General features: G+C 42.5%; 1 protein-coding gene across 1 annotated transcript in view; it reads left to right on the top strand.

Annotated features, from left to right (window-relative positions):
• Positions 1 to 13,772, top strand: part of efcab6 (EF-hand calcium binding domain 6) — a 177,481-nt gene that overhangs the window by 87,941 nt on the left and 75,768 nt on the right. Inside the window, 4 exon segments of the mRNA XM_038781176.1 lie at positions 1,469 to 1,540; positions 2,369 to 2,529; positions 8,569 to 8,703; positions 13,537 to 13,708. Coding sequence (XP_038637104.1) covers positions 1,469 to 1,540; positions 2,369 to 2,529; positions 8,569 to 8,703; positions 13,537 to 13,708 — 540 coding nt within the window.

Genomic DNA, 13,772 nt, shown 5'->3' on the forward strand with positions numbered 1-13,772 from the left:
AATTACTCCCATCTATTTTCGTGTCAACTTGGATGTACAATTCTCCATTCCTTTAACCTACTCATTAATAAATACCGTGAAATGATGAGTCCCTAGGTCAGAACCGTGCAGAAAACCATTGCTAATCTGATTAAAATCCCAGTTGATGTTATAACGGGATGGGAAGATCCCAGAATGGAACCCTGGCTCAAATAACCTTAACTTTTACATTTGTTTTATAAATCCCAGAGAAATGGAGTCACAGGACTGCTAATCAAATTTAACAACAAGAAACAAAATATTTATTAAACACGAAAAAATTGGATTTGAATGCAAAACTACTTTACTCCTTCATCTAACAATTACACACAATTTTAGTGTTGCCATGATTACAAAGTACATCTTAAGCAACAATAGTCTTATTAACACACAAAGTCCCTTTTAAGCACATAAACTGGATGTGGACAAATACACACACTGAGCTCTGAACCCCAGTTAATGTCTGTGGATTTCTCCTCAGACCCCCCCCCCCCTCCACCCCCCCTCTCCATCCCACTGGATGATGAATTCAGACCATGCTTTAAAAACTTTTAAACAAGGCTTGCACTCCTCTTTTAATAATGATTCCAGAATTTCACACCAATCCTTTTAGGATTTATTTTTCTTGACTGCTGTGAGAACTGCTTACGATTGCCATATTTCTTAATTCCCAGACTATATTAAAATGGCATCAAACATTTGATTTGTCTTTGAAGGCTGCCTTCCCACTTTAAATCTGGTTACTGCAATTGTCTCTTTAACTCAACACTTTTATTCTTCCTTGATTTTTCTGAACAATATCTTGGTCTCCTTTTACTTAACTCCAGATTTCTTCATTTCTCTAGTTTCCTCAACTAGCTGGACTTTAGATTTCCGGCATTTGTTTTCTTAAACATTACTCAATAGTATGGATTTTCTTCTAGCAAGGCTGAGAGATGTTCTCTCTTTAACTAGCTAAACTTACTGCTTCTAGCAAAGCTGTGAGAGCTACCTTATCTCTCACTACCTATCTCAAACTGAAATAAAATTATCATAACTAAAACATTAAAGCTTATTTACCCACTGCTGGTTCATTTATTCTTCACACCGTAGCCCTCTATAACCACAGTAAGAACTTTACCAACCAACACACACACATATGCCTTTTGTCCGGCATAAATCTAACCATAGGTTTTATCCTTCCAGGCACAGAAACATTGAATTAAACCTACTTAAAGTTGTACCTTATTTCTAATGTTTGCCAATACTAATATAAATCCCTTAAAACTACCTTTATTTTCCTAACAATTTTTTTCTTTTCATTCCTTGTTTTCTTCCTTATTTCCTTCCCTCTTTCCTCCTTTCTGACCATAGTTCCAAATGTGCCTCAAAATGCAGTTCTGTAAACAATCGGTGAAATTTATAATGTGTGTTTTGATACAGCAACTATATTATCTGTTTTCCTGTCTAGAAGAGCCAACATTGTTTGAATGGATCTACAACAGTCAAAAACGATACTCCCGAAGAATCAGTGTGGATGACTGTAAGTTAATACTATCTACTTCTGTTTGTTGACCATTCTACACACAGGTTATTCATATGGGTCTCAACGTTAATGTTACTTGCGTGCTAGCAGTGGCTCTGAACATGGTCAGACGGTTCTGGTTTCAAGTCCCACCCTAGTAGATACTTGAGAACAGCTGAGCAGGTGCTGCACTGTTGCAGGTATTGTCTTTTGGATGAGATATTAAACCTCTCATCAAAAGGAGGCTATTCAGCCCATTGAACCTCTGAGGACACTGTCAATGAGCGATCCAGTCGGACTGATTCCCAAGCTCCTTCCCCACATTCTCTCCTGTAATTGTCTGCACAATAAACTTAAATGAAGTTGTTATAAATCTGATAACTGCATCTTATTATTTTACAAGAAGCTAATGATTTGAGAGTAGTGATCACAGCAATAGATAGATCATGAATCCTACGAGTGTCAGATTGCCTCACAGTTAATGGTTTTAACGTTGTGAACTCTTCTGGAACTTTACCTGGTAATCTCAGCTTAATCATCAGTGTGGTACTGAGAGTTGTACATAACTGAAGGATGAAATATTAAGCCAGGGTTTGTTCTGCTTCTTCAGGTGGATTGTTCAAAATATTGTTCAAGCTTCTTTTGTGAATTTCCTGTATAGTGAATTAGGATGTAGGCAGCAATGATAAAAAGGTTGCTGAAGTGACAATATTTCTACTAACATTAATTCAGAGGCCATAAATAAGGTGTTCAAGAGGATAATGGTACATAATACATTTTCTGCCTAACAGCACTCTGTCTCCATACATTTACATTGATTCTTATCCTGCTCAATGTTTCAACCAGGTGGAAGATATTCTCCGTGACAAAATTAAACAAAATTGGAAAGAAATACAAAAGGCATTTATGAAGAGTGATCCTGAAAGAACTGGCACAATTTGCCTTGCTGAGTTGCGAAAGGTCCTAGAAACCTACTGTCTCTCCATTTCTGATCAGCACTTTGAGAAGTAAGTGATTGCAATACTAATTAAATATGATCAGACCTTTTTGGCAAGTGCATTTAGTGTGTACCATCTACAAGGTGTTCGGCAGGAACTAATCAAGGCTCCTCAGACGGTACCTTCTGTTCATGAATGTCCAATTAATCTCTCATGACAGTCAGAAAATAATAGAGATCTGTGCTCAAATGACTGGCAGTAGTCATGTTACTTTCTCACTGCTTCACTTTTCACTATTTCCTCTGTTCCACACAGACCATCAGGTCAGAGGTTGGTTGCTGTGGCAAGGAGTATCCCATCAACATCTGGCTCATTGTGCCTCGGTTTGTGACGGAGGTAGAGGCTGAGCATCACTACGAGAGACAATCCAAAACAAGAAACCCTGCAAAGCAGCCCAGAGAGTTCTTAGAATAAAGGTTTCCACTGTTTTTAAAGCCCTAGAGGTGTCCTCCAATTCAGGCCAGATTATGTGCGATCATTCATGGTTTTCTCCTGTAAGCTGCATCTTTACTCTAAAAGCGGGAAAGCCATACATGAGAAGATCTGGAGCAGGAACAGTAAGAAAGGGAACCAAAAGAGAAAATGCTGGAAAATCTCAGCAGGTCTGGTAGCATCTGTAAAGAGAGAAAAGAGTAACAATTTTGAATCCAGACCAGATGACCCTTTGTCAAAGTACAATAAGAAAGGGCCAAGGAGCAGGGATGGTACACTTTCAATCCCTAGCAGTGCTGTCCCCTACCGGAGCTCTAGGCATCAACTTGTAGAAGAGGGATTCCCCTGTCCAGTCCTATTCTATGCACTGCACCATATTCTATCTCACGCATTCCTTACACAAATTAGCTGAATGCCCTTGATCTGTAAATGTTTAAGGGCCTTGCTCTCAGACCAACTACTCTGACGCATTCAAACACTCTCCATTTTATAAATAATTTTATAGTGCATGATGAACTAAAAATTATCCTTGTGAAAATCGTATTATCTGTTGTTACGACCACAACAGATGTTATTGCAGATCCCAGAGCTTGTCTTTCTGATCATAGTAAGAAGTCTTACAGCAACAGGTTTGTTTCAAATCACTACCTTTCGGAGCACTGATCCTTCCTGTGAATGAAGAGGTAGGTTCCAGAAACATATATAGTGACAAAGTCAAAGATGCAAGACAATGCTTTGAATGCGAGCACTTGCAGGTAATTAAGTCTTTACAGATCCAGAGAGAGGGGTAATCCCAGGTTAAAGAGGTGTTAATTGTCTCAAACCAGGACAGTTGGTAGGATTTCACAACCCCAGGCCAGATGGTGGGGGATGAATGTAATGCGACATGAATCCAAGGTCCTGGTTGATGCCGTACTCATGTGTGCAGAACGTGGCTATAAGTTTCTGCTCGGCGATTCTGCATTGTCGCAAGTCCTGAAGGCCGCCTTGGAGAACGCTTACCCAGCAATCAGAGGCTGAATGCCCTTGACTGCTGAAAAGTTCCCCGACTGGAAGGGACCATTCCTGCCTGGCGATTGTTGCGTGATGTCGGTTCATCTGTTGTTGCAGTGTCTGCATGGTCTCGCCAATGTACCACGCTTCAGGTCATTGGGACATCCAGACGCGGCGACAATGGAAGAATGGGCATTGCGCGACAATCGCCAGGCAGGAATGTTCCCTTCCAGTCAGGGAATACTTCAGCAGTCGAGGGCATTCAGCCTCTGATCTCCAGGTAAGCATTCTCCAAGGCGGCCTTCAGGACGCGCGACAATGCAGAATCGCTGATCAGAAATTTATAGCCAAGTTCCGCACAAATGAGTACGACCTCAGCCGGGACCGTGGATTCATGTTGCGCTACTTTCATTCCCCACCATCTGGCCTGGACTTGCAAAATCCTACCAACTGTCCTGGTTTGAGACAATTCACACCTCTTCAACCTGGGATTACCCATCTCAGGATCTGTAAAGACTTAATTACCTGAAAATGCTTGCATTCAAAGCATTGTCTTGCATCTTTGACTTTGTCTATATATATGTTTCTGGAACCTACCTATTCAGTCACCTGAGGAAGGAGCAATGCTCCGAAAGCTAGTGATTTGAAACAAACCTGTTGGACAAACCTGGTGTTGTAAGACTTCTTACTGTGTGAGGCACCCTCAATTATGACGCGAGAGCGAGGTCGGTAATCAAAAGGCTTTAATCGACAGAGAACAGGACAGCATTCGAGAGAAGTGTGCTCACCACATGGAGCCTTATCCTACATACCGTTTCCTGGGGGCGTAGCCAGAGGCGGAGTCCCCCAGGGTTCTAAGCCTCTTAAAGGGGCAAGGTATTAAAAGTCAGGTACCGTTTACGGCAGTTATTAACACCGTTCATCACACTGTGCTCACCCCAGTCCAACGCCGGCATCTCCACATCATTACTGATCATAGAGCAGTATTTTTGCATTTTGAAAATGAGGAAGAAGAGCTACTGATTCCAAAAGCACAGAACTCCAATAGCACCTTTAGGATTTTAAAGATGAAAAGATTTATTGAAAAGGAAAAACTTATTCACATAGAATTAAAGTTATACAGGTCTTAAGAGCAACCCCCAAAACCCCACTTGGTCAAACTACACCAGTAAACTACCTTCTTAGAAACAACTCCCATATATGTTTAAATTATAAAAATCCAGTAATATTACCCAAAGACTATAATTGTTGTCACTTTAATAAAGGTACACCACATGATTCTTCAAATATTTCCACTCAGATGTGGAAATCCAATAAGGATTCAGAACCAAACTGCTTTCTGAAAATAAAGGGATGGGTTCTCCATTCCTGCGTCTAAAAGCTGACGCTAACGGAGGATCAGTGGTGTTCCACAATGGAAAATTTGGCATCATACCTACACCAATTCCGCTACCGGCGAGGGGCTGGCACCAGCGTTGCTTGAAACACCCGTGGAATGCGCTGAAAAAGGTGGGAGAATCGCCAGGTCCATGCTGGACACGCACAGCTCTGACAAGCTGCAGTCGTGCATCCCCCTTCACCCCCACACACGCACCCATCACTCCCGCGAAGATGGTGCCGGTTGTTCTGGACCTCGTACCCATATACCCCGACCCCACAGCCCACCTCCTGGCCACTCCCCACTACACTCCACGGCCCAGGCAGAAGCCCCCTGGCCAACGGTCGGCAAAGTATGGCGGTGCTGGACACTGTACGCCCTCTCTCTCTCCGCATCCGCCACGCCAGGCTCACGACTGTTCAGACCACATGTAGCCAGTGCTGTCGGGAACTCGGCCCATCGGATGCGGAGCATCGCGGGTGGGCCCGATAATGGTATGTAAACGCAGTTGCGACTACACTTGCCACTCATCTCGTTGATGCTGATTTGAAGGGAGTGGAGAATCGCAACCCAGCGTCAAACTGGCGCCTGCTACAATTTCGGCGTTGGGAGCCGTTCTCCGCCCGATCACCATTCCCGATTTTAGTGTCTGACACGGAGAATCCCCCAAAGACTTTTCAGGCTTAAAACTGGATGGCTGTTTCAAATCTTTTCATCTTTCCAGCACACAGATCTGGTCTTCAAGACTTCTCCTCCACACCGCCATCACAATTCAATTAAACATCTTTCCTTAATTTTTTTTTCTCTTTCATCTCAGATTCCATTGTCCCCAACTACGTCTTTGAATTAAATTTTTCCAAACTTAAAACCTTTTTATGTTTTCCTATAGCCTCTACTTTTAGGCAAAGAACATTTAACGCACCTTTCCCTGTTTACCGTTGAAATCGTAGCAAGTTGTAGAAGTTCCTTGCCACTTTGGAAAAACCTTTTGAAATGCAACATCTGAAAAACCAAATCTCTATTTATCTTATAATTCAAATTTTAATCCAACCTATTTTTGTACAACTCAAACACACCATATTGCCTCATTATAAAAGCATGAACCTAACACATTTACCCTCTTGTCTCTCAATTCTCTCAGGGCCAGGGTTTAGAAAACTCCAAAGTATATAATGGAGTTCTCCTGACCTACAACTGTTTATTTATTTTGTTTACGATGAGCACAAGGGCCTGCCGTTCAAGTGTTATTCAACAGAGGCCTTAAGTACTTTTAATCAAAAACAACATTTATTCTACAAATTTAGTTAACATTTTTATAAACACACACAGTCAGCATTTTTTATCAACTACCAACATAAATACCCCATACAGCTACAGTACTCTATATTAACCCTTAATAAATTTCTCCCTTAAACTGTTCCAATTTAATAACAAGATCCCATAAACCAAAAAAACCCTTTCAAAGGTGTGGCCCAGCACACAGCATTCAAAACCTGGTTTGGATGCTCTTGTGTCCTTTCCAAAACAGCAGGTTTGAATTTCTTCCAGGAAACAATTATTTACTTTCAAGTTATCAAGAAGTCTAGAAACAGCTTTTAAAATGCAGATGGAGAAACCTTCTTTCAACCTGTGCAATACAAAACAATTCAAACTCAAAGTGAAAGTAAAACTCAGAGCCATAGCCCAGCTCCGAACTCAAAAACGAAAGTAAAAACCCAGAGCCTCAGCCCAGCTCCACCCACACAATGACATAACTGAAGCCATGTAATAAGACAGAAACAAGCTGTCTCTATTAACCACACCCCCCCCCATTTAATTAATCATGGGCGCACACACACCTAACTTTCTGTACAGAATGGCAATCTTAACCTCAAAGATATAAAAATAAATCCATTATCACAGTGTCATTACAATTTAATAATTTTACTGCAAGCGACTCTCCAATGGTTGCAGCTTCAGGGCTACAATGCTTTATAAGCTCTATTAAAGGCACTTTAAATCCTCATCATAGTGACTTTTAGGAGCTCTGCTGAGGACTGGCTGTAGACTGTTGAAACTCAGCTTGTGTCTTGGCAGAGGTCAGTACAGACTACCTCTCCCTTCCAAAAACAAAACAGAATTCAGACTGCGTATTTACAGTTTCAGAGCAAGAATCAATAAATTCCTTCCTGATATTATTGTCAACCATGACACAAAAGAAAGTGGGAAAATGCACAATGATAATTAGATAGGCGATCACTTATATCAAATAATTATTTAGGTTAGCAGAGTGAGACTGCCATGCAATGTGATATGGGAGCGGTGTTTTCAGAACCCCAAAATGTATCATGGAGTTCAACCAACCTCTCCCTTTAATGGATTGTTGCTTTTGAAGCACACGGCTTGTTCTCCAGATGTGGTATTACAATTATGGACACGTGGGTTTTTAAACACAAAACAATGTTTATTCCATGAATTCAACTTAACCTTTGAAATAAACATTGGATCACTTAACATCACTTACTTCAAAGATAACCCCAAAAATAACACAACACTAAATAATCCCTCAAAATGTTCCTTCAAACCTCCAAAAGACTTCACCTTTAACAACAGACATGAGGTTACATTCAATATACTTATAGTCTTTGGATTTTCAGACATCAACAGACCAGTTCTGTGTTTTCTTCTTGCAGCTTTTTAATAAAAAACACAAACACTCCCAGCTTTCTCCTCAAACCTGAAACCAAAAGCAGAAGTGAGCTCAGCTCAGCTCCCCCCACCCTCTGACATCACTTCAGTAGTATGAGCTGCTTCATTTCTTAAAGATACACTGCTTAAACATCCATTTCCTAAAGGTACTCTCACATGACAAATGTTACTTGAGCATCAATGTATTTGATAAATCATATACTGTTAGGCTCAGAGTGTCAATGAAAGGTACAATATCATTAGAATGTTGTCACTTGAGGGCAGCACGGTGGTGCAGTGGTTAGCACGGTGCCGACGACCTGGGTTTCAAACCCCACCCAGGGTCAATGTCTGTATGGAATTTCCACATTCTCTTTGCATCTGCGTGGGTCTCACCCCCAGATCCCAGAAAGATGTACAGGGTAGGTATATTGGCTATGCTAAATTGCCTCTTAATTGGAAAAAACATAATTGGTAAATTACATCTAATTTTTTTTAAAAATATTGTTGCCTTGCATTTAAAGAAATAGTTCACATGTGTCTTCATTAATCTTAATATCAATCTCTAAATCTTTCAGATTGTGCCAACAGCAACAGAACAACAACATACAAGTTTCATACCAACAGTTTCTGGATGGCCTTGGATTGAATAGCATTTCTAAAGTCAATGGTGCTGAGGTTCCTTCGCTCAATCAACAGCAAGATAAAAAGAGGCAAGCTTGTTTCTCCACCAATGCTTGATAATGATGTATTATTTAAACTTTTGCCAAAATCTCTATTGAATTAAAACAAATATTTTGGAAAGAAAGAAGCCTGTTCTGAAAATGTAAGCTTGATGCCCTTCATAGAATCTTAATTCTAAGCTATCAGAAATATTAATTTTTTTTATAAAATAGAAAACGCAATTATTTTTTTCCAGTTAAGGGGCAATTCAGCATGGCCAATCCACCCACCCCGCACATCCTTGGGCTGCGGGTGTGAGACCCCCACAGACGCGGGCAAACTCCACGCAGACAGCGACCCGGGGTCGGGATCGAACCTGCGTCCTCGGTGGCATGAGGCAACAGCGCCAACCACTGTGCCACCTTGCCGCCCCAGAAACATTATTTTGGTTGTTAAATTCCGAAACCTTACCTGGACTTAAGAGTTCATAGCTGGAAAAAAAATACAACATTGTTAGCGTGATTAAAATCTGCTGATATCCGTCTGTTGTTATCATAACTGAGGTAGTCACGCTGAAAAATATACTGCAGATGATTGGAAAGCAGTGATTTGTTCTAAACCCCAATACTCTGTTGCGCAATGTCCTTTTTTAGTAATCAGTTTTAGCTATCTAAATGCCAAATTTAGTCGGTCAATGGTAAATTTAGAAGAAAAACAATTTGGCAACTACTGATGATGGACAAAACAATCAACTAAAACACAGTATTAAGTGAATGGGAATCGCTCAAGAATCTTAGAGTAATTTTAAAATTTCTATAGTGCAATCTGACCTTATATTTCACATATTTTCTCTACATCTTGTCAAATATAAGCTTTTGGACATATTTAAATAAATAATAGTTAGTTCTTAAAAGGAAAATTTAATCCACATGGATTCCTCCATGATCTCACATGTTACAAAGGGGAAAAGTTCTATACCTACTGTTTAGCTCACTGGGCTAAATCGCTGGCTTTGAAAGCAGACCAGGGCAAGCCAGCAGCACGGTTCGATTCCCATTACAGCCTCCCTGAACAGGCGCCGGAATGTGGCGACTAGGGGCTTTTCACAGTAACTTCATTTGAAGCCTACTCGTGACAATAAGCGATTTTCATTTTCATTTTTCATATTTCTTCCATCCCTAAATTCACCTAAATTATTACAGAACTGCTTGATAGAGGCAGGTTCTCATATGTTCAAAGCTGCTTCCTGAAATTCTGTGCCTTAACATGAGGTTCTGCCCCAGGAATAGCTTGAACAATGGATTCAGGTTGTTCTCCCCATTTCCCACATCATTCGACCTAAGCTTTATGATATACCTGGAGGTACGTTGCACAAGATGTCATTTTCTAGGCTGCTGAAGCCTATAATGCAATAATTCTCTAATACAAACTATGGTATTGAGAAATAACTGAAAGACCAAGGTAAACATACTGGCCAATTTAGCATTCAGGATTTTAGATACACTTTCAATTTAAATTGAGGCGTTATAAGCTGATCATCAGACTAATAGCTCTATCATCAGAGAACCAAACTGAAATGACAACTTTGTGAGATTCTTTAGAGAAATGTAAGTGATAAGTGGACTTTTGGCCAAAGTGGGTGGTTGAATGAGGAAACTAATCAATGGAATCAAATATATTGACTTCCAGTGGCGGCCATGGAGTGCGCCGTCGCACATTTGGTGGCTCCCGCTCAAAGCGGGTTTTTGCGGCCCAAAAAGTGAAGCATTTGAGAGCAAGAGGTGTAGGAGTGCCTGGGGAAGGTTTTGCTTCTCTGGTGTGGCTGATGGATAGATCCACGAACTAGGAGTGGTGCGAGAGGAAAGAGCTGCTGGAGCAAGAGAGTCTTTGTGGATCGCCAAGGAAAGGATGGCGGAGGGAAAGGGGGCCGTTCTGCCCATCCAGTGGTCAACTGAGCAGTTGGTAGAGATATTCAATGATGAGTTTCGGCAGCAGAGGAAAGAGGCCCTGGAAGACCGAGCCAAGATGATGGAACTGATTAAGTCGGGGATCAAGAGAGTGGAGCAGAGGCTGTAGTCCCAGGGCCAGGCGTTCCAGAAAGTGGAGCAGGAGATGGGGGAGCACGAGGAGCAGTTGGCCTCATTGGTGGCTGAGGTTAGAGTGATGTGGGAGGGACACCCAGAAGAGGCTGAAGGAGAAAGAAGGTGGAGGATCTGGAGAATCGCTCCAGAAGGCAAAACCTCAGGATTGTTGGGATGCCCGAAGACATTGAAGGTGCGGAGGCCAGCGTGTATGTGGCTAAGATGCTGGAGAAATTGATGGGGGAGGGGGTGTTTGACCAGCCCCTGGAAGTTGACCGAGCACACAGGATGAATGACAGTGCTGCGGTAGCGCCACTTTCAGGACAAGAAGAAGAGTCCTTGATGGGCGAGGCAGACCCGGAAATGTACCTGGGAAGGGAATCAACTGAAGGTGTACCAAGGCCTGGGTGCAGAACGAGCGAAAAGGAGGGCCGGGTTCAATGGGAGTGAATTGGGGGGGATGTCAGGAGGGAGGCATGGTTGGGGGGGGGGGGTTGCTGACAAGGGTGTGGTTGGTGTGGTGCAGTTGGAAAATGATCGATGATGGCGGACATCCGAGGGTGGGACTGGAGAGCTGCGTTACACGGGCTGGGGGCTGGCTCAAGAAGGCATACGGCTGATTAGCAGGGGAGGAAGTTGATGGGGAACCACCCCCCCCCCCCCCCCCCCCCCCCCCCCGAAGAGGCTGATCACATGGAACGTGTGAGGCCTGAATTGGCCAGTCAAATGGTCCCGTGTGTTCGCACATTTGCGGAGCCTGAAGGCAGACGTGGCCTTTTTGCAGGAGTCGCACTTAAAAATAGGGGACCAGACAAGGTTGAGGAAAGGATAAGTGGGGCAGGTGTTCCATTCGGGACTGGATATGAAGACGAGGGGTGTGGCGATGTAGGTGAATAAGTGGGTGGCTTTTGAGGTGGGGAACATTGTGGCAGATTTGGGGGGTGGGGGGGGGGAGGTTCATCATGGTGAATGGGAGGCTGGAGCGGATGCCAGTGGTCCTGGTAAACGTTTACAGTCTAAATGATGTAGCTTTCATGAGGCGGGTGCTGCAAAAGTTTGCATACCTGGACTCACACCAGTTGATTATGGGGCGGATTTTAATACGGTTATAGAAGTGAGCTTGGATCGGTTGAGCCCTAAGTAATTGAAAGTGTCAACAGTGGCGAAGGAGTGAAGGGATTTATTGAGCACATGGAGTGCTGGACCCATGGAGTTTCTAATGAACTATTTGCATGTTCCTGCTGGTTGGGGCGGGAAGCTCAGCAGGACGTCGGGAAACCCGGGTGGGCTGGAAGACTCGTGGCCAGTTTGACGCCCGGCGGAAATCCCAATTTTAACTTAACGTGGGATTCAGCGGGCCATCGCAAATCTGATGGCTAGCGGGCGGCCCCAGAGAATTCCGGTCTCCATGTTTGATATATTCAGCCAAACATTTGTAAGCCAGTGCTTGGACAGGCCTAGCCTAGCCAGGTGCTCAGATAATGCCTGTATTAAATTCCAGCTTGGGTAGACGTTATTCTCTATGTAAACTATCCGAATTCCCCAGTTAGATTCCAGACTGTAACTCAATCTCTGGTGTCCAGTATTTAATATATAAATTAACTAATTTTCATTACTTTTCAAAATCAGCCTTGGGTAACTTATTTAATAACTGATTTTAATTTTTTCACTCAGCAATTTTCTTCCTCTAATTTTCTTTGTTCTCACCCCTCTTCCTTCCTGTTTACTGTTTGATAGTACTTTTATTATAGAGGTGTGCAGCACTTCTAGTTATGGTGAGGTAGGTGACTTCTTTCCACATATCTGTCAATGCAACAGTATGACCCAGTTACTAGATGTGTGGCACACAAAGCGTGGGCACTTAACTTCTTATTTTCATTCTTTTTGTTTGTTTGTCAACCCAACCCCTCATCCCCTTCCCATGATCTCTTCCCATGCAGTCGCAGAAGACACAATACCAGCGCCTTTACACCCTCCCTTCTGCCAGTCCACGGCCCAAGTCACTCCTTTTAGGTGAAGTAGCATTTCACTTGCAACTCGGTTAAACTTGGTTTATTAGGTTGGCTGCTCCCAATGTGGCCTCCTCTACATTGGGGAATCTGGATGACTACTTTGAGGGGCACCATCGCTCAGTCTGTGAGCAAAAGCCCAACCTTTCTGTTGTGTGCCATCTCAACTCACCATGCTGCCCACATACCATCCTTAGCCTGCTACACTGTTCCAGTGAAGCCCAACACAAACTGGAGGAACACCTCACCTTCTGATTCGGCCTTCTGGATTCAACATTGAGTTCAAACAGTTTTAAACTATGAATCCTCTTGTCCATCTTGACCTCTTTTATTAATTAAAAAAATATTTGACCCACAGGGCCATCTGTCACTTGTTCTTATGTTTTGCTTTCACCGGGCACTAACCTTTGTTCTACGATGAACACATTCTCTTATCTTTATCTTTAGCTTTATGCCAGTATCAATACCTTTACACTGCCATTAACACTTTCTTTCTCTTATTCCCTAAACACTTTTGTACAATCTCACCGAGCTCACACATATCATTGACCTTCTATTTTGCTCCGCCTACTCTACCTGCCTCTAACACTATAAAATCCATCACAATTCTCCCTCTCTTTTGCTGCGAAGAAGGGTACGTTAACTATGCTTCTCTCCCCACCAATGCCGTCAGACCTGCTGAGCTTTTCCAGAATTTGTTGTTTCTATTCCATTACTCTATATTTTAATATACTTCACTGCTGAATTATTTCCGCAAGTAATTCCCATGGCAATTTGATGTCTACAACATCAGGTTAGGAAAGCAAGAAAATGAAGATCTCATACTGGGCAAGATGATGACTGTGAATGAAGTGAAATCAGAGCTGTGGCAACGTATTATAAACTGTGATACTAACATTAGGAAAAGCTTCCTTATGCACAAGAAGCAATCCAATGGCAAAATCAACAAGGAAGGATTCAAGAAGGTGAGAAATGGTTGATTTTATTTTTGAAACCAGTGAGGTAAATAATTAGATGCTGTAGTTCTTC

This window comes from Scyliorhinus canicula, chromosome 20 (genome assembly GCF_902713615.1).
Source record: "Scyliorhinus canicula chromosome 20, sScyCan1.1, whole genome shotgun sequence".
Taxonomy (NCBI): domain Eukaryota; kingdom Metazoa; phylum Chordata; class Chondrichthyes; order Carcharhiniformes; family Scyliorhinidae; genus Scyliorhinus; species Scyliorhinus canicula.